The following is a 21,845-nucleotide window of genomic DNA, read 5'->3' on the forward strand; positions in this document are numbered from 1 at the left end:
AGGCCGGCGCCGCCCCCGCCGTTCCATGGCGGCGCTGGGGCGGGCATCGCGGCTGCGGCTGCTGCTGCTGCGCCCGGCGGCGGGGCCGGGGCCGCGGCGGGCGCTGCGCGGGGCCGCGGCGGTGCCGCCGGCGCGGGCGGACCGGTTCGGGGGGGTGAGCGTGGACCTGGCGGAGCTGCGCGGCCGCCGCGGGCCCGGCGCGGCCGCCTTCGGGCGCTGGCTGCAGGGCAAGTGGCGGCGGCGCCTGCTGCTCGCGGCGCGGAGCGGAGCCCCGGGCGGGAAGCGACGCGTCTCGCCCGGCCGGAGCGAGGAGCAGGGCAGGGAGGGCCAGGGCAGCGCGCCCTGCGCTCCCGCGGATGGCCGCGCTCTTGCTGCGCTTGTCCGGCCTTGCAGCCAGCGAGGGCCGGGTGCAGAGTCTGGTGCGCCTGTCTTTAGGCAGACATGAAGGCCTCCAAGGAGCAGGAGCGCGGGGAAGGGCGGTCACTGAGCGAGGGTTGCCTTGGCCTTCCTCCTGGGCAGCCGTTGGGATAGCGCGGGCAGCTCCGTGTCGCTCTCTCTTTCAGGTGCGGTGAGGCGGTGGCGAGAGGAGGGCCGGGTAGCTGTCTGGCTGCACGTCCCCATCCTCCAGAGCAGGCTTATAGCCACGGCTGCCTTGCAAGGCTTTGCTTTTCACCATGCCGAGTCCGACTCCTGCACGCTGACGCTGTGGCTAGGAGAAGGGCCCAGCAGGCTGCCAGGGTACGCCACGCACCAAGTAGGAGTCGCAGGTTAGTCCCCAAATTGTGCAGTGTGTACAGAAGGGCTCGGGATTGCCTAGAACAAGGTTCACCAGGAAAAGGGCCAGGCTGCTGCACAACAAACACGTCAAAGTTGGCTTGGACGACTGTCCAAAGCACAGGGTGCCGTTCACAAATGTGCTGGTTGGACAAACTGTGTGCTTGGCTGAAAAGAAACCAAAAAAGAGGGGTGTCAGTATCCCAGCCCTGGGAAAAGCAAATGTCCTGAGGCTTTGAAAAATCACCCTCCTTCAAGACTGTGGTTTTTATTTATCATTTTGAGAGGCACATGCTGCCTTTCAGCTTGCAGGTTAGAGAGGTGGAACTTCAGGGTTACAGTAGTATATTTTTACAAACAGAAAAGCATCTATGAACATCTTAAAAAAAATCATATCTCTATTCCAATGTTATCTGTCCCTGGCTGTGGATGTTTAATATGTGCATCTACCTCAACAGTGCTCAGGTTGCCATCTGCAAATGAGAAAAACTTTTTCCAATAAAAGTTGTTGGGGACCTTGCTCAACTATTAGCTCAATTATTAGTTCCCAAGCTCCTTTAAATTTCAAGTCCAGATCCCAAACACATGCTAAGGGCGCCTCTGGACACATGGGTATCTTACCATCAGGACCTCCCACAACCAAAATTGGGAGTTGCTCTAACACAACTCTAAAGCAATTCCCAAGAAACTAGTTAGGAGGGTTACCTGTTGTTTAGTACAGAGTATGAGGAACCAACAATGAGCCAAAAGTACAGTCAACTGGATCTCAGCTTTACCAGATTTCAGTATTTTTGCCTTCTCTTTCAAGAGTCTTCCATCTGAAATGCCACTGTTTGTCCCATCACTCAGTAACTACCTGTAACATGGCAGTCGATCTGGACTCTCCATTCTGATAAAAGCTGCAACGTTCAACAGTTAGGACAGCGACAGCAAGTCCTCCTCATGACAAGCTTGAGTTGACGGTCCTTGGCTGGAAGGGCTGTGTAAATTAATCAATGTGTGCCTTAAAGGAAGCCTTGGCAATTCCTAGTTAGAAAGGACTCACTACAGCAGGATTATTCCTTGCAGCAATGGGTGGAGTGAAAATACCTCTTCAGAAACCAAAGCCTTTAGTTAATACTGTTGTTAGGGGGAGTTTTCAGTTAGAAAAGCAGCAGAGGGCAGTGTAGACGCTCAAGAGAGGCTTGGGTTTTGTCAATGGACATGTTGGAGCATGTTTTCCAGAGGTATGAAAACCTCACCATTAAAATATGTGGCATTAAACCCGAGGAAAACAATGCATTCCCCTTGCAAAAGCACAGCATTACTCCTACGGTTAGAACTTGCATATTTGGGAAAGCAGAACTGATTGAAAGGGGATTTTTCATCAGATTTTGCATAACTGAAATTGTGTTTTTAAAGAAAATCCTTTAATGGAAGTATTGCAGCCCTGATGACTGTAAAAAAGGACAATGGAGAATGTGGAGAAATTGTAACTTTGAAAAGTCTTTCATATAAATATTTGAAAATAGGAATATGAAAGACTCCGTTCTCAAAGCATCATTTGCTGTTGCACTTGTTGTTGTCCTTTTCAGGTAAAAGCTCTCTGCAAGCAAAAACAATTTTTAAGGAAAGAAGCAGTTTCATACATGGAGGTGTATGGATTTTGTAATTCCTTGCACAGATTTAAAACTTGCAGAGCACCCAGCGTGCGTGCTCCCTGCTAGGTACCCAGTGCGAGGTGGAGCAGCTCTGGGTTCCGCGCCGTCCGAGACGCCCGTGCGGTGACGTTGCTGCTGCTCCGGCCCCGCAGCCAAGTGGTGACAAAGGTGTGAATAAGCAGGGCCAGGGCCTGTTTCGCCAGACTCCACCAGAGACTTGCCAAGCAGAGCAAGTAGAAATGTTACTCATAGGGCTTGGACATTATTGTCTAAAAATAGTGGAATATGTGATGCATCTTCCAGCTAACTTACTGCATCCTTCTGTAGGCAGTAGGATTTTCCATGTATGTAAAGGTACAGGAAAACTTCGGATGTGTGAAATGATTAAGGTATTTTTGAAATGCAGTTTCAACATTCCCCACCTCTTAGGAGGCAGTGGTTTGCCATCCACACAAGTGACACATTTGTAAATATGCAAAATAACAGGGTACCTGAGAGGAAAGCCGTTAAAAACCCATTCTCCTCTCCCTCCTATGCAGTATTTGCCTTGCAACATAGGTACTATTTTCATTGTTTTCTATCTTAATCTGGTTATTGAAATAAAGCCTTTGGAGTTGAAGGGTCCCTACACACACATGAGCATGAGCCTTGGCAAGTCCTATTTCTTATGAAGATGTGTAAAAAACAGCATCTGCACAAATATCAAATCAGTCTGCACAGGAACCTGAAGTTTGATAGGTTGTGACTATCCAGGGAATTAAGAGTGATTTAAAAGAAGCTCCCAAGTTTTTTATAAAGCGATTCCTGTTCCTGCCTGGTGATGTTTGCAATGTAAGCAGTCATGGTTACCAGTGCACACATGCAGAATGAATGCCCTTCGGCTCTGAACATGTTCTTCATAGATGTCTTGATCATTTATAAATGGAACAAGGAGAGCATAGGTATTTTTATTCTCTGTTACTGGTTATATATATGTATGTATATATTTTTTAAAAAAATGAATCTAATTCTGGAAAGAGAACATTCGAGCAAAGCAGTGCTGTAATAGTGATTGCCTGGTTATGCTACAGGTGTAAACCTCTTCAGAAAGCCATCGTGGGGTGGATGATTGCAAGCTGCAGGTATCACACGTTCAGTGTGCACAGCCCAAGCGTGATCTCAGTGATGCTAAACAGATGTGGCCCAGCAAGCCCTCGCCGAGTAGCTCCTGAACACCAGGGAAAAGGAGATGAGATGACAAATCCCATTAATATCTTTTCTTTCTTGCTTTTGATACTTAGTATCATCGATCACAGTTTCTGGACACCTCATGTAACAATTCACAGCCAAAAATTACACTCACAGGCATCGATTTCTTGGGAACAAGATAGAGAAATTGTTGATTCTAGTTGACTCAATCGGCAATTTCCTTTCTTCAGCAGCCCTCTCTGGTCTCAGAAGACAATTTGGCTGAAAACTGGTTTTCTTTAGAAAAATGATCCCTGTAATCACAGCATGTATGCATCGAAGTTCCTTCTGTGTTCTTTTTTTCTCAGTCAGTACAGTTCTTTTCTCTCACTCAGTATACAGTACTTGAACTGGTACTCTGCTGAGTATTTACAGGAAGAATGAGCTCATAGAAGTCACTAGCCACGAGGAGACAGATTTGTGACTACTTGCTTAAAACATGTCCTTTGACATATCTTGAATGAAGGCTGGTATTTCATCTTGTAAGTATTCCTCCTACACAAAAGTCTACCACACGTTATTAAAAAGAAACGGATGTCTTCAAGCTAGACACTCATTCCTTAATACTTCCCTTGTGTGGAAATATTTCTCCATAGTCCTCTTAATGTGTTTATCATCATGTATTCTATCCACAAATGACTCCTCCTGCTAGAAAGTGATAGCATTTCTTTATAGTTACCTACTAATTTGAAACCCATGGAAGACTGATGTGGAAAGGAGCCTGGTAAATAATTGTACCACTGTTCTCATGCTGCTCATCACACGCATAAATTTAAAATCTGACAAAATGCCTCTTTTAAAGGGAAAATACTTCTAAAGTATGACTGCTGAGTGTGACATGATGATTAGATGTAAAAGCACTTGGGTTTTAAAAATATGAAAACACACAATCTGCGGGAGAAATTCATGGGCTAACTGTGAACATTGCAGCACAGTGAGAGGCTGAATTTCTCTGCCTGCATCTTGATAAATTTTTCTTGAATCAAGTGAGAGTGTCACTTCTCCCTGGCAAGTTGACTCAAAATACTCTGCATTTGTTATTGGAATTGTTAGCTGAATATCACAGTATGAATTTATAAAGAAGTCTAATGATGAGATGTTTTCATGAGGACCAACAGCCCGTCAGGAGCATTAAACCCTGTGTGTTATTAACCAGCAGTGGTGGGGGGGGTTCATCTTAAATTTCAGTGGAGAAAACTTCTCCCTCCTCATGGTTACTCAGCCAGCATCTTGGAAAAAAATTTGCTTTTTAAGCACGCTTACAGGCATGTCTCCAGTGAAGAAAAACGCTTTGTTAGATTGGTTGGAAGAGATCATGATCTTGCATTCTCTAGTTTTGATAATACTAACACATGAGAGGAAAAGATTCTTCTCATTTCTTGTCTAATCTAGAATTTAAATTTGTAAAGCATTTATCTAGGTCCTGCTAAGTTTGAATTGTTACACATACAAATGCATATTATTTTTCTTGCATTGAACCACATACCATTTTTTCACTGACAAACCACTTTTACTTCAGGGTACATTCTGAAAAGTCTTGCTAACTGCAAGCTAAGTATCATTAGGATTTATCTCATTTTATCAAAACATACTAAATCAGGAGCTTTAAGATAGTTGTCCAAAACACTTTAATCTTTTCCAATATTATCTCTCTTAATAGGTGCTGTTTTAGATGAAAGCACTGGAAAGGTGTTGGTTGTACAAGACAAAAATAGGGTAAGTTTGCTTTAAAATTCTAAAATACAGAGAAGATAATTTAGATAAGCCTACTCTGTAGTATAAAGGAAAGATCTTTTCATTCCACAGTTAAAAGTTAATTCCTTTTCATAGTATTTTGGAACATGTCTATCAATAGATTGTTTTATCTACATTTGAATTAAAAAAAAAAAAAAGATAGACTTTGAAAATAGATGGCTTTGTTGTTAATTAGAATCAGTGATGGACTGAATGAGCAGAGCCGAATGGCATATTGCTTCAGGACTGCTTGCAAGAGGTCATTATATTGAATTAAGACGATTTTTTAGATGGTTAAAATCTTAGTGATTTAGTGATTTACACAGATTTCATCTTTCACCCAGCTAAAATGGGTGAAAAAAAAGAACCAAAAAAAAAAAAAAAGAAGCCTTAGTTAGTAAAACTTCCAATTGGATTCCGTTAGCTGGACTGTACAAGCACAGCTTCAGCACAAACACGTTCACGTCCAGCAGCAGATCCGAGAACAGCACAGTTGTCTCAGACAGAGTTGCTGCCTTCCAAGCTACCAGACAATGAGCACAAATAATCTGCTAATGCAGGAGAGAGGAGACAGCTCATTCAGGAAACAGAAATGTTCAATCACTAAATTTCATTCTGGATAAAGAGTAAATTGCATCTTAAGGAAGCACTACACTGCTTCTAAATTACATTGGGTAATTTCAGGGTCTTTTGTACCAGGTACAATTTTATTCACAGCAAGCTTATACTGTCTCAAAGGAAACAAAAGCCTAGGCAAATTTGAGTGCGATAAAAAACTGTTTTCCTGAAAAGTTGTTTTCAAATAGAAAGCCACAAAGAGTAACAAAATTGGGGAAAACATCCCACAAAATTATCTTGGAGGAAAAAAAAGTGTGGTAGTCTCAGCACAAAAACACCTGTATAAAAGGACACATCATTCCTCAAAATAACTTCATTGATTATGATTAAGATGCTTTGAGGTACTCACCACGTTTGTACGTTCCCCAGTTTATTCTCCTAACAAGGCCAGCTCCACTCTGGTCCCCTTCTCTAACATGACATATGTTAAAGCAGATCCCAAACTCCACAGCATGTTTCTTTCGTTGGCTTCATCATCCAGGTACTGTTGCTGCTTCGAGTTTTCTCTTTTCTCTTGTAACTGACCTAAAAGATTCCTCGATTTTGCGTTTGGATCCGTGCAGATCTCTGGAAAACTCTCGTGACTGTAAGCGGATTTTGTTAGAAGGATTCTGTTGTTTGGGTTTGGAAATTCCAGGCATAGCCGTGGCTTTAAATAAGGAATGATGTGGTAGACCATGACCTGGAGAGACCACCTTTGTAAGGCAGGTGCAGGGATCATTAAAGACTCCCAGAGGGAAGTGCCTGACCAGAGAATTAGCGCAGAGACGGTGGGTTGTGTGATGTGGCTCGAGGTAACCGAGCAGCCCTCTCTGCAGCATCTCACTCATTAGCACTTGGTACCGCGCGCGGATGCAGGCACCACCCCGCTCTCCCTCCCGAGCTAAAGGCAGCACAGTACTGCAGTCGAACTGCACCTCCTTCATAAGGTTCCATAGGAGTAAGTGAATAACCTCCTGGGCCTTCACTAGAAGTCTCTCCAGTGCAGTGAGGATACTTGCGATTATAACCTGGCAATAATCAAACTTCACACACCCTAACCAAGTATAATTGGCTGCATCATTTACAATTTACAGAGTTACATCTAAGCCAAAATCTCAATAGCCGTATTTTTTCTGCCTTTCCTGAAATAAAAACTGACAGATTTGTTCTTAGAAATTGAACTACCCTCTACTTCAGCTCACTAGTAACTACACCAAAGTTTAAGAGCTTCAGTGAAAGGACGCTCTCCGAGACAGGTTCCATCATGCAGCATTTTGAATTTGTAATGCAAGAGTTCAGGGAAAGGCAACCCTTCCTTTCTCCCTTAAAGTACTGACTTCATATTTTTACTTTGTGTTGAGCAAAAAACTTCAAGGACTTCTTTAAAGCAGGGTTTTCAGAATTGTGTTCAGTAATTACCAATTAATGTATAAATATACCATGCAATATATGGGGTATAGAACTGTAGAGCAGTCTCTAGAAACAGTAAAAGCACTAGTGCAGCAAGTAAATAAAATAGTGCCAGCAAAGTGGCCTCTTTCCCAATGGCTGTTCCACCATTTTTCCTCCCTCCTCCCCTCAAGTACACAATTTCCCTGAAAGAGTGACACTTTTATAGAAGCATGTTTTGAAAACTTGAAAAAATCAGGCTTAAATGCCCTTTTTTTTAATGTGAGCTAGTGGGATTTTTAGAGCTGCTTGGGTTGTATCGTGAAAAAGAACAATTCCACAGCACACAAAGAAAGATTTCCAGGAACTGAAAACACATCTGAAAGCCAAGAGACAAATACATGTATTTTCCATCTGCAATATTTTTAATCTATTATTCTCTATTCCCATCCAAGACCTTTAAGAGTGCCCAAAAAAGTCATTTTCCAAAGTAATCAGTGGGGTTTCAGATCACTGGAAAGCACACAACTGCTCTCTATGCTGCATGTACAAGAAAAGCTACCTTTTTTTTAAAAAAATGCCAGAGTATACATTTTTTCTGCATTAGTCTCTAGCTGAAGGTTAACTTCTTCCTATGTTTACTTTTAATATTGAAAAGAATTAAAAATAAATAGCACGTACAGCACAGAGGTAAGGGTAAAACCTGCAAACCTTCATCTGTTTACAAGAGGTCAGGAACTGACTCTCTTTTAGCAATATCAATTACAACACCAAGTCTGCAGTTCACATTCTGTTTTAATTATTGAACTTTATTGCAATTCAATATATGTATCTATATATAAACCACACACAAGGCCTCAGTTCTCGTATTCCATAAAAACAAACGACAAGTTACACTAAATGGTTATTACAGACACACAAAATCATCTTAAAGCCAGTGCAGTATAGAACAATAATACAATCATAATATCTGTTTGTAAGATTAAATATATAAACACTTATAAAAAGCCAAAAACATGGAAGTGGAATACATCAATGATTAAATATGAGACTATATAAACTATAGCAGCCTTTTTTATATCCAGCCACTCTACCTAGTTATCTAGCAGCAACTTTGTCTAATGATTGTTAGACACTGTATTTTCAATCAGTAGATGTTTTGTTCTAATATTTCATACAGACTGTAGATACCTTTGATCATCACATTAGCAAGAACAAGGAAGTTCCTATTTAAAGCCTTTCTGGTATTTGTAAGAATAATTACAATACTGCAACTTCAATGTAAGGGTCACCTGTTATTTGTCACCTTCATATTACGGAGTACAGCACCGATCTACTTCATTAATAATTTTTTCCTCCACTACAGACTGTAAATGCATGGAAATTTCCAGGAGGCCTTTCTAATCCAGGCGAAGACATTGGTAAGTCCTAGAATAACAGCTCAGACATCAACCAAATTGTAAAGTCATTGACAACACTGAAATACATTACAACATACATGTATAAGATGACTCCTATGACTAAGCACTTCCTTGAATTAATGGTTAATAGACAAAGTGACATGATCCTGTGTCCTTAAGATGAACAGGGCAACATGGCTTTCAGAGCAGAAAAGCTTTATATTTGTAACATTAACACTTTTCCACATTTTCCCTTAAAGTGGGTTTTGAAGTCAAATTGTCTGCTTTTTGTAGGCTTGTTGGATATGCTGTAATATGAGCTAGAAGTGCACAGGATGAACGTAATCAAAAAATAAACAAAATAAAAACTGAAATACAAGAGTTCTCAGCTCACCCTGGAAACTAGAGTGTTGAGCTCAGTAATGTACTGAGTAAAAATTTCCAACTCCACATTTTTATGGTCAAAACAGGAATCAATACACTTGCTTCTTGGCACCCTGGTGCATTCGATCTGTTCAGACTAAGAGTTCTTTGACAGAGGCCCTGCTTAAGTGCAGTGCCCGAGTCTTGTGGGTACCTCCTTTCAACTAGCAACATAAGGCACTTCTATATTAAAAAAAATCAAAGTTGTTTTGAGGAAACCTTTTATTTCTATCTAGCATGGCACAGGTGAGATGATGGATACAATTGCTGCAGTTATTTTCAAAGGTGAATGAACAAATGTGTGCATGAAGTGATAGAAAATAATATTTTTTCTCCTCCTATCGCAGCCACTTAAAATTAGGATCCATAGCTTGTGATTGGTAAAACCTACTTACTGGAAAGTCTTGGTTTCAAAAATTACATTTGCTAATATTAATATTGCCCTGCATCAGTGTTGAGATATTGTTACATTTCTCTGTTAAGTAAAGTAGGACCAAAAAGGTTGCCCAAACCACATAGCAGTTCTGGTAAGCTGGTTAAGCCCAAGTTTCCTGAACCTGTTTTGTACCTTAGGAAATTCTCTATGTTGCCCTAAAAATCTTCCAACAACTGGCTTGCATTCCAGTTCATAATTATAATACATGGAGAAACTGCTTTCTAGTTTACGTAATATGGTGGAGAGTCAGTTCTCCTGACTCATTTTATGACTCATCATATTTAACAGTGACAGGAGTCAAAATTAGAAGAACCCTGAACACTGTGCGTGTTGTTTAGCCAGGCTCCTTTCACCGTTAGTGACGGCAAGAGGATCTGGGCCAGGAGAGACCAGAGGAGTTTTTATACTGAGGGAGGGGAAATAAATCTCTTTAGCTCCCCTCATGCCACTACTAAACAATATAATAATAAAAAATACTGCTTTCTCTATCACATCTTAATATTACAGGGAGAGATAAATTAGTAAAGCATAAAATAAAATAGAGCTTAATTTTACTTTTTCATCACTTACATCAAGCCTTATAAATCATTCAAGAAACTAAATTTCAGAGTGCAATTACACTGCTTAAAGATCCTGCGATTATATAAAAATACATGACTGCCTACTCTAATGAAAACAAAACATTTTGCACAAGCAGTTCCTAGAGTTTGAAAACACAGTTTTATGCATCAGATTGCACGCAGTTCTTGATATTCTAATATTTTTTTAAACGCAAGCCCTACCCTTTCTTTTAGTTTAACTGTCATTATCTTTTAAATATATATACACATACATTTAAATAAAAGAGAAACAGAAGAAGGCACTTGATCTCAAGGCAAAACTCAAAGCTTAATTAAAATCCCGAATTGTTTCACCTTTTTTACGACAGCACACCTCAACATTCCTTACGGTCTCAGTTGTTTACCTTCTCTGACCACTCTTGTTTAAAACAGCCATTTGCCTAATAATAAAATCACTTGCCTTATAGTAAAACCACTTGCCTCAGGGGGTTTGCTTCATAACCACTACCTTAGATTGAAGAGGACTGTGGGCCTCTGTGGACAACATGGAACACAGTCTCCCCCAAGGATCAGGACTGCTAAAGGAGTATAATCCCCGATGTTATCTTTCCGCCCTCCCATGCAGCAGATTTCCCATGAGTTAAAACTGGAGCAGATGTTCTACGGGCAGCAGGTACGAGTGGTCTCCGGCCCCGCAAACCCCTCTGTTCGTGGCTGACGTTGCCTCGGCACGGACGCTTCGGCTGCAGGATGAACCTGGCGCTGAGGCAAAGCCTGAGCAGCGCCAGGAACGGCCCTGCAGAGCTGCTTGGTCTTTGCTGGACAGATCCCTTTGTTTATATATTGCTAACCACAGTATATCCTGAAACTATTTTCAGTATTTTGAAAACACACAATTAAAAAGTCTGGTTTCTTTCACCTCTGACATTTCAAGGTGGTGGTTTGTACAGGAAGGAGAGTCTCTACAGCTCTGGTAAAATGCATTTTGCCTCTGGAAGTAAGCCAACACTCTCATTGCTTACAGAAAATGAACCGGTTGAAGTAGATAACTTTGCAAAACAGTTATATGCACTTTCCACTGAAGACAAGACGCGGCTATTTGCTTAGCAAGATTAAATGAAAAAAAATCTAGTTATTTTGTCAATTAGTGTCTGCCCCAGATGAGTAGACTTTGTCATGATTCAACTACAGAATTTTGGAAAAATAAGTGGGATATCAAAAATTATTTGGGCTCTTGAGCTATTACTCAAGAGTACAGCTTCTGTCCTGAAGAGCCCTGGATAGATGGGAATTGTCTGGCTTTAAATGCAGTCTGCAGACCCTCAAGAGCTTTGAGCTTGTATCGTCTTCAGTAATGAGAAAGATTAGCTCTATGTCACCTCAGCTGTTGTACACAAAACGTACATGTGCAATGCGGAGAGAGCGTGTGCTGCAACAAGAGGCTCCACACCCACTGATATTAGGGCACATTTGAACTATCACTAGACATTGAAGGTACATCTTGAGGCCAACTTTTCTTATCTGGAAACAATATTTTCCCCCATATTTTCACGCATCCTGGCAACATGCCACAAAGCTAAGCAATTCCATCAGTGATCTGATACATATCCAGATTTTCATCTGCTAAGGGTCTGAAGCAGCAACTAGATGGAGACAAAGGGAATCTAGCAGGAGGCTGGATTCCAAGGCCTGAAAACGCGGTGCAACGCGGTCCACTGTCTGGGATCAAGAGGTCAGTGAAGCCAGCAACCATTCCCAGCTGTATCAGGGGTGTTTCCTGCTCTCCTCACTGTATAGGATATGTACCAGAAATAGCCCACGCAATAGCCCCCCAGCAGTCAGTTTTGTTCAGGGGCCACAAAAACAAGCTTATCCTTGTGTTGAAGCATTTATGTTCTGAACACCTTATTAGATGATTAGAGTGCTTCGAGTCAGAAATTTTCCATGATCAGAAGGTTAAAGAAGTATCAGGCAATTCTTGTATGTTTGGTAAGAACCGTTCTCTTTGCATAGGAGACACAGCAGTGCGAGAGGTTTTTGAAGAGACCGGCATCAAGTCTGAGTTCAAGTCCATCCTAAGCGTACGGCAGCAACACAGCCACCCCGGAGCCTTTGGCAAGTCCGATCTGTACTTCATCTGCCGCCTGGAGCCTTCCTCCTTCACCATCAGCCTCTGCGAGCAGGAGTGCCAGAGCTGCGAGTGGATGGACCTCGCTGAGCTCGCCAGGACCAGGCACGCAACTCCCATCACCAGCAGCGTAGCCAAGCTCTTGCTTTACGGGCACCGAGAAGGGTTTGATAAGATCGACGTGACCATGAGAGAGTTGCCGGCTGTTTACACGGGCCTGTTCTACAAACTATACCACAGGGAGCTGCCCGAGTCCTACAGAAATATTACAGGATAGGAACAAGCTTCACATTTTATTAAATTAATAATTTAGAATGTTTAATGTCAAGTTATTTGGACCATGTGGAAATTATTCATGGACTGCTTTTAGGATGGAAGTCAATATTCAATCTATTTTTGAATAAGCAATAGATAAATTATTTTAAATGGTAAATACTCTTCTAAGTGTACATCGGATTAATTTTCTTTTACTCTGTAAAGCAAATACAAGGTAAATAAAGCAGCTCTATCTAAATATCTGGTAGGAAACAGGTATGTTACTGAGCCTGAAAATCCAATATATTTTCCAAGTGAATTTACCCCACATGCACTGGCACAATAAGTTTAAAGAGCAATATAAAGACAGTGTGAAACGTTCATGTTTTAATCTGATAATCGAAAAGTCGTTTTATCAGCAAGGAATTGCTTGTATTTCGGTTATTTGGAGAGCAGTAGGGAACTACCTTGTTAATGTAGTGTGGCGCATGTTTTCAGAATCCACCATGGAAATCAGCTTTTAGCAGACATGGGAAGAAAAAGAATAGCTTTCTGTCCAGGTCCTGTTTTTGGTCCGGGTTTGTACTGTCCAGTTCTTTTCAGTGCCACATACCAATTGGAGTATTTCCGTGACCGGTAAGTGTTATAGTTATTGGATTCCAAACGCTCAAAAAAGAAACATTCTTCTGTTGCGAATTTCTAAAAGGGAAAAGAAAAGGACTATTTGTGTTTCATTGCAACAAACTCATTCTTCAAAGTCACAGGACTTACCAAGAACAAAAATGATCCATACATTTTGTGTTTAGAGACATAGTTGTTTTTAAAATAGTTAAAAAGAAAAGCTTTTAGCTATGATTCATTTATTGTCTTTAACACGGACCAAGCAAATCCTCGTGCATTTTCACTATATAGTTCTTGTTCCTATCCAAAATTTAGTCAAACAATTAGATGAAGAAGCCAGTATTCTCATTTCCATACTCATTAGTTTTCCCTTCTCAGCCAAAATTACAATTAAACAAAACAAACAAAAGACATGAAAAAAGACATTAAAAAAAGAGTGTTTCCCTTGCTGCCTTCAAACCATTCCATCGATTAGATAAATAGTATGGCACAGAGTTTCAGCTTTTGCCCATTCTTTTCCAATTGTAAGGTTTACATTTCCTGAAGCCAATTCAAGTCTTTACCTACAATGTTCTAAAGCAAACAGTAGCAAGTCTGCATCTATCCAAGGTTTTGTTGTTTTTTTTCCCCCAAAAAAAGAATCCTTAATATTTTTTAAATCAATTTAGGGACCTAGCAAACAGGTACATTCAACACAGAAAGCAAACATACTCCATCTCTTTATGGTAAATACTCTTCCTCAGAACAGCACCGCCTCTGTTTTGAGGCCAGCGTGCAGGGAATTTTTCCACTTCTGGAACCAAGTCTTGCAAGTCTTGCAACTACTTCACCTAGGCTGAGTTAACCTGTCTTCACCCCTACGAATAAAAAGGTGGATCTTCGCACAACAGGGAAAAATTGAGCTGAGGAAGTCCTTGCCATAGGAAGTTGCAGTTTCCCAATGCTTAAACAGATTCTAGTGAGCTCTGAGCAACTAGGAAAGCTAGTCATGAGAATAAAAGTATGAAAATCTTGGAGAAGAGACAGGAAATGTGAAGAAATGCCTTAACAAGTAGGCTACTCCCTCACAAATTTTTGTTAATATCCACAAACAAGTATCCAACTAGAACTAAAATGTGGACTATTTGTGAAAATACATAGGAGAAAAATAACTTCCTAAATACGCCAAGTTGCTGTTGCTACAAGCAATTAAGTCTGTCAGATGCAGTCTGGAAGAGTGATTTGTCTCCAAACGTAAGCCTTCAAATGTAAGTTATGGCAATAAAAACACCGCTCCTTCATTTCTACTTTCTTAAGATATGAATTTTGGTTTCTTTAAAAAAACTTTTAGCAAGAAAATCCATGACCTGTTTCTGATGCCTATAAATCACTCCAGTTTTCACATTGTACGCAGCCGAAACCCAGTTAACAATGTGCACAGCTCCGATGCGAGACAGCCCTTCTCGGCCTCCCCTTGTGGCGGCGGCGGTTCCTCCCGCGCCGGCCCCGCGCCAGGCAGCGGCGCAGGCAGGGGCGGCTGCGGGAGCCGAGGCGCCGGATCCCCCCGCTGCGCGGCCAGGCACCCGAAGGCAGCGGCGTCCTGGGACAGACTTCTTCTCCCTCGCCTGTTTGTGCAGCCAAAAGCCACGGAGCGACCCACCCGCAGCGCAAACTGCATCTGCCGCAACGGCACCGACTATGTCAATTAGCAGGTTCCGACATTGTTCCATTGTTCCATTGAAAATCTGATGGAATAGAAGCATTTCTGCAAAACTATTTTTAGTCAAAACAGCATTTTCCAACAGAAAGTCCTGGCTGGCTGCATTGCTAACGTGCCATTTCCTCCAGGGACCAAGCAGGTGCAAATTCCCTCTCTCCCACCAGCAGATGAATCTGTTAGCAAACAAAAGACACAGACCTGCTCAATTAAAGCCCACATGCACGTCTAGAGAAGAAAGCAATCCGCGGCAGCACACTGCCAATCACCAATGCAAAAGGCTGCACGTGGGCTGTACAATAAATCGTTTTCAAAACCTAACTCAAAACAAGCCTCAAAGAAACATCTCAACAAAGTAATTTCGGAAACTTCCAGCTAGAAGAAAAGGAAGGCTGCATAATTACTTGTAAAGGCATTTTGGAAGATGTTAGCGTAATTATAAAACAAGAGTACAAAGCAAACTGATATGGGCCTAGACATCAATAAAACCAAAACAAAACAGCTGTTGGTGTTTAGGCAGGAGCAACAAGCCTCCACACAGTTATCACTGACTGCTGGGGATTAAACAGGAAGGACTGCTCTAGACTGAGCAGAGAGCCCTGTCTCCCACAAGGCAGTAATGTGTGAAATATGGAAAAGTCTGGAATATGGGAAGTGCCACATGCGCCTGGGACGCAGAACAGAGCTGTGTGAATGGTGGCTCAGCTGGTGAGGCTGTGCAACACCAGGCAGGTCATGAGCAAGAATTTCTTCAGCCCGAAGGAGCGGATCCTCAAAGCCCAATGCACTGGCGATGATGGGGCAAATCTGCACTGGACCAAAGCACAGGAACTTTGTGGAGCTGAGCAAGGACAAACATCAGCTGGTGGTTTTACCACAGATATTTATGAAGGCATCATAATTTGAAGTTAGCTCATTCCAGGAACATATTTGCCCTTAAAATGTTATTTTAATTGAAAAGTGTGCTACTCCAAATTACTGGTGGAAAAGCACAGAATTGTGCCTGTGCAATTAGTCACTAGTGGGCTTGAGAACTAAAAAAGCGTTTAGAAATTGAAGTTTCATAATGCTTTCATAGAAATAAGCTAAGTTCTCAGCAGCACACATTCATGTGCACTGAGGAGATCACTTCCTCGCCAAGATTTCACAAGGAAGCTCTAGCAAAGCTCTCACTGAGACACAACTGCTCAAAAGGAAAAAGAAATGCTGCCAGTGGTGAACAGTTCCGGGAACATTTACAGGCAGAAAACAGTAGACAGATTTGGCCACGAGCTGCTGGAAGCCATAGCACAGAAATCCTCATGGAAAATCGCTTATGCTTCAGAAGGCAGTTGTGAAATTGCCAGAGTATTCACTGGACATGAAATGCAGGCTGCTAAAGAACAAAATCTTCTTAGAGTAGGCAGCTTCCACAAGCACCTATTAATAGCAAAACTGAAGAGCTGTGGGAAGCGGTGTTTGCAGTAAACACGCCTGAAGTAATACCCATCTTCAGAAACAAAAACTTGCTTCATAAGCTCCAGTAGGAAGCACAAAATGACCCAAGTTAAATAGATGTTGAGGGAGTAACTCCAGATTACAAGGAAATAATGTCCCAAGCACTTGACCATATGAGAGCTAAAGGACCCTGTGCCACGTGCTCTGGGTGTCCCAGCTTGAGCAGGGGGGTCGGACTAGATGATCTCTAGAGGTCCCTTCCAACCTCAACCATTCTGTGATTCTGTGAACAGCCCTCACTGCCACGGAATATCTGCTAGAGCATGGACACCAGCAGGCCACGCAGGCCCAAGCATCCGCCCTGACCGGGGCACCACTGCTGAAGCTGTTGGGGGGACTTGAACATCAGCCCATCACAATCCCAGGAAATTCCCAACTGCCTCTAATTCAAGAAGAGCCCAGTGGGCTACTTGGCACATTTGCTGCAGCTGAGGTGCCACACGATGACCAGGTAGATCACACAGTAACTTGGTGCAGGTTCTGTACTGCTCACAGGCACAAGCCCAGCCGGCTCCCCTGGAGCCACAGGACGTGCTGAATGGCCAAGGGGCACACGGCATCGCGGCTCGCATGGAGTCCCTCGAGTGCTTTGCTCTGCTTTTTGGTCTGCTGCAGGGACTGATACGAGGAGGATGGGAATTCATTTCTGTGGCCCTTCATGTGGATAAATCCATTAACTGCAGCTCAGCTAGAATAGGGGCTTGACTTCTTTGCTATGACCAGCTGCGAGCGCAGCCAGCTCAGACTTCCATGGAAGCCAAATGGGCCGACACTGGAGGCACCAAAGCCTTGGGGTTACTTTGGAATTAAAATTCTAGGAGGCTGCGCTGCAAGGGCATTTCCCTGGTGACAAATGCTAAAGGCTTGTCTGCATCAAAATTGAGAATATAGACATGGTATTTACAGTTTACACCTTATAAGCAAAGTGAATATAAGTGCATTTAAAAAAAAAATCAAGCTTGGAAGACTTTATTTAACCAATAAAATGCACAAGAGCTTAGATTAAAATTAGTCTTATTAGACTAGTTTTAATCTACATTTTTAGATGTATAACATTTTTCTTGTTGTCTAATTTGTAGGTATATATGATCAAAAAAATGATTCCCTATGAAGAGAGCTATATGCAGACTATTAAAGTACAAAAATCAAATAATTTTTATTTTAATGGCTTTATCTTCTATTTTAAGACAAATCTTCTGACCTATCTTCAGTGAATGTTAGTGGAAGAGGAAAAAGCTACTGTGTAAAAAATTGTCATTGAGAAAAGTGTTGCAGAGCACTTTTTCCCTGGTAGCTCACAAGCGGACAGAAGTCAGAACAGCAGCAGGAGGAGTTACTAAACCTGCAGGGATGAGAGGACCTAAGACACAGGAAAAACGCTGCTTACCAGGGCCTGCAACCTGCCATCTTCCTTCATGGCAAGAAAGCGGTTGGCACTGACTCCTTTGATGGACACCACTCCTCTTTCTTCTGCTTGAAGCTGCAGCTTGACTGGGAACAAAAAGACAAAGTAAATTGTCAAAAACATTGCAGGACTTGAGCACATGACAGAGTGAAGCCTACGGCTTCAGACCAAACAACAGGGACAGCCTGAGCTTGAGCTTGCAGCAAAGACTGCAAGTTTTCCACCTCCAGAGTTCTGACCTGTAGTTCAGCAAAGAAAATGCTTACTACAGATTCAACGGATTTCGTGTAATTGGCAACCCTAAGCAGAAGTTAGTTTTGCATGTGCCTCTTACATATACGCAACTCAAAAGCCAAGAAATGCCTCACAGGAGTGCTCAGGGGACGGTCAACTGCTTCGTGTGGGGGCTTTCAAGTTAATTTCCTTCAGCAGGAGCTTCTCCAGGTTGAAGAAACAGCATTGGGCATTGAATGCTTGCAAATCTATGTAGATGAACTGCCCGCACCTGTGGGTCTGGATCTGCACTATGATCCTAAGAACCATTTTGGACCATGCTCCATATGGGATCTCAGTAGGTGATTCAGTGGTTTCCAACTCAAGAAGGCACCCTTGTAGCAAGAGGCTAGAATAAAGAAATCAAAAGTCTTGAAGCAAGTAGATGAGGACAGCAAAGACATGGAAAACAGAATTACAGGGACTGGGGACATGAACATGGGGTGCACTTGAATCAATCATTTTAAAAAACAAATTGCCACGTTTATTGTAAGTCTACAGGGTCACACCACATAGCTTGTGGGGTGATGAATTTAATACACGGAAACTCCTCATCTCAACACAAAGTCTGGAATGATTTTCCTAATTACAAACCAAACTCACTGGCTTAGATCAAAGCAGAGATGTTTTCATTTCTGCACGTGGCTTGTTTCAGGCTATAAAGATAGGCTAAAATCGGCCTCCACCTAAACCTGAACGAGTGGGTTGCACTTTTTTTTTTTCCTTCCCAGATAGTTTGCACAAGGCTTTAAGTGGTTAAAACACCAGACCCAGGAAGTTGCATATTCACTACATTTCAGCTTTAATGTAAATACCTATGACCACAAAGTTTAGATTTTTCAACCACTAGCTACCCTGGACTGGGAATACCGCAATACAAGAAACAATACCAAATACCACAGAAAAATCCACCAAGCAGGTACTTGTGTTCTGTGAGACTTGGACATCTGCGGATCAAACAAAATCTAAACACTATGCAGGAGCATCATTTTTCTAGAAAACAAGAAGAAAGAAGCAATGCACATAGTGTTCTAAACCTCACAGAACATCCTCATTTGTTTCAACCATTTTAGACCATCTCTCTCTAAAAATTTAACTGTTTAAAAACATCCTAAAAATCAATACACATACAGCAAGATGGACACTTGACAAGTGATTCTTCTCCTCATCACTCATGGAAAGAACACAGCAATTCCCAAAAGCCCCATCCCATTGGCACAGCTGGCACAGGCAATACAATTCAAGCTGATTTCTGCTAAAAACAAGCCCAACCATTTCAGTAACCACAGAACATATGAAACTCAATTTCCCTGAATTTCTAGCTTTCCATGCTGTTCTGGATGGTCATTACTTCCAGAGAAACCTGGATTTCCACTCTCTGAAAGAATAAAACTTAGGAGCAAGAAACAGCTAAGCACTGTTTTTTGCGAGCAGTACTCTGCTGTCATCACCAGTTCCACTGAACAGGGATTTAATAACAACTTTGGTAACAGGAAGCAAGATCACTTCAGCGCAGGCATCCAAAATGCGAAACAGTGTTTTGCTTCTCACCTTCTCAGGGCAGAGAGGCCCCCCGTTTGCCAAAGAGTTACAGCAACTAAAAAGGCAACGAGCAGGATGTCGCAAGCTGGTACCGCTCATGTGTCCGTCAGGTGTCAGAACGAAGGATGTGACTCATCTGGCGTTGAGAATATCTGTGTTTCCAAAAGCGAACTGGCCTGGAATTTATTCATCCTCCTGTTGACATCCCAGAAATTATTCTGGGCATTAGTAAAGAACATTTTACATTTGAAATGCTGTGAATTTAACTTTGAAAATGCCCATGACTACATGGGAACTTCACTATGCTGAACACCTCACTAGAGGGACTGACAGATACTTGAGTGAAGGGAGTGTATTAAACCATGGACCTGTACAGCTTTGTGGTGGTTTCTTTCTTTCTTTGAGGGGTTCATGAGAACATGAGATGAGAACATCTCCCACATGTACTCCGTTCTTGTATAGCTACACTGGCCCCAGGGCTGAGCGAGGACGGTCTGAGGGGCAACGCTGGTATCCAGCACCCCAGTTAGGAGTTCAGTCACCTGCCTGCCTCTGTGAAGCTTTTCTATTTAAAGAAGAATTATTGAAAAAGAACTTTTAACTAACCAATTAAGATGTTAAGTGACTCTATGTTTTATAGTAGAAGGGTCCCTTGAAATTCAGAGGAAAATTGTTGCTTATTTGGCTTTTTATTTGTTTTGGGGGAAAAGAGTATTTTGCAATTCAAATAAATGCTTTCTTAGTTTAGTTCTGTGTTTTTCAAAGATGGGATGACTGAAGAAATCCTGACAGAATACTGAGAACATCAAACCTTGAGGATAATTGCTGCAGACACAAGACTATTTTAAGCATTAAAACTATTTCATCTCATTTTTGCTGTAGGTACAGACATCAACAGAAATTTTTACTAAATTCACTAATTTATACATAAAAATGAAGTTGCACTAATGCGTACGCTGCATGCTAAAGAAAACAAAATGAATATACTGAATTATGCCAAACTCCTACTGCCGCTTTACAGTAAAGCAGCCGCGGGAAGCCCTGCCGCCCCTGCCCGCTGCCCGGGGAGGCCGGAGCGGGACGCAGGGCAGGGCAGGGGCTCCGCGAGGCCGGAGCGGGACGCAGGGCAGGGCGGGGGCTCTGCGTGCCGGTCCGGTCGCAGCTCCGTGCACGGGCTGCGGAGCCGCGCTGGTTCCGGGCACAGACACGGTGCACTCCGCAACTGCTCCTGGCAGCAAGGTACTTAGAGGGACTGCAAAAACAGGCTTCGATCAGGGGTGTGTAAGGCCTCTAGAGTCACCTGCATGGTCTAGAAGAGCCAGTGAAAAGTGTTGGGTTTTTGTTTGTTTGTTTTTTACCCCTGCGGAGTTTGAAAACCTGCAGTACAGACAGCCCCCAAAGCAAAATCGGCTTCACTGGATTTTCCCCTCTGGCTTTTAAAACGCATAAACAAAAAGAGCCCAAATGCCATCTCGACAGCTTCAGGCTTGGGCATTACTCCGTGGACTCCTCAGCGCAAGGTGACTGTCCTGCACAGTGCCGGGCTGAGCCCGCGAGGCGAGGGACGAGACCTGCTAACGGCACGTGTTGACCACACAGCCGCCACGGGGAGCAACCACGTCGGGGTCAGCCCAGCACAGACCAGCACCCAAGGTCCGTGTCCCTTGCAGCCTTCGGGCTGCATCGCTCCAGACACGAATGTGCATTAGTCCAGACAGGGTCCGTCATTTTAATCTATTTTTAACTTTTGTCTTCAGCAGACTTTAACCACAAAACCAGGTCCATAAAAACCTTGCGCAGCACCCACACAACCTCGTCAGAGCCGGAAAAACCTAAAGATGACCAATTTACAGAGTATGGCCTATACACAGCATCAGCAGCCTTCAGCAGCTCTACAATTTTCAAGCTAATAGCAGTTGTCAAAGCTGACAAAAGTAGGTTTTCAGCCACAGAATTTAACAATCCAATTCTTGTCACAGACTCCATATCCTGCTTGGGCCATCATTGTTATCTTTACTTCTAGGAAAAATACAATATTAGCTGTTAACTCTGCTGGAACTGTTTTCATCCTGCACAGGGAACTGCTATTTCATGGGGCTGCTTCTGACAGAGATACGACTTTTTAGAAGGCACCAAGCAAACCTGAAACATGACAGCAACTGTCCCGTGCCCTAAAGCTGCATTCATCTGCAGCCACTGCACTGGAGACCTTATCCTCCTGACAAAACGTAACTAAATCATTTAG

General features: G+C 42.6%; 2 protein-coding genes across 2 annotated transcripts in view; one reads left to right on the forward strand and one right to left on the reverse strand.

Moving 5' to 3' along the window:
* On the forward strand, nt 1-12,744 carry NUDT6 (nudix hydrolase 6; the record flags this gene model as incomplete). The annotated part of the gene is made up of 5 exons (XM_088527696.1): nt 1-154; nt 564-767; nt 5,302-5,357; nt 8,731-8,785; nt 12,197-12,744. Coding segments are annotated over 5 exons (861 nt in total), but the record flags the coding sequence as incomplete, so codon positions are not given.
* Nucleotides 12,056-21,845, reverse strand: part of FGF2 (fibroblast growth factor 2) — a 25,553-nt gene continuing 15,763 nt past the window's right edge. Inside the window, exons 2-3 of the mRNA XM_088527675.1 lie at nt 17,768-17,871; nt 12,056-13,265 (exon numbers count right to left, since the gene is read on the reverse strand). Of these exons, the coding sequence (XP_088383801.1) occupies nt 13,080-13,265; nt 17,768-17,871 (290 nt within the window). The 3' untranslated portion in view covers nt 12,056-13,079. The remainder of the gene's footprint in view (nt 13,266-17,767; nt 17,872-21,845) is intronic.

This window comes from Tinamus guttatus, unplaced genomic scaffold, assembly GCF_059628265.1.
Source record: "Tinamus guttatus ecotype Peru unplaced genomic scaffold, ASM5962826v1 Tinamus_guttatus_pri_ptg000288l, whole genome shotgun sequence".
Lineage (NCBI taxonomy): Eukaryota > Metazoa > Chordata > Aves > Tinamiformes > Tinamidae > Tinamus > Tinamus guttatus.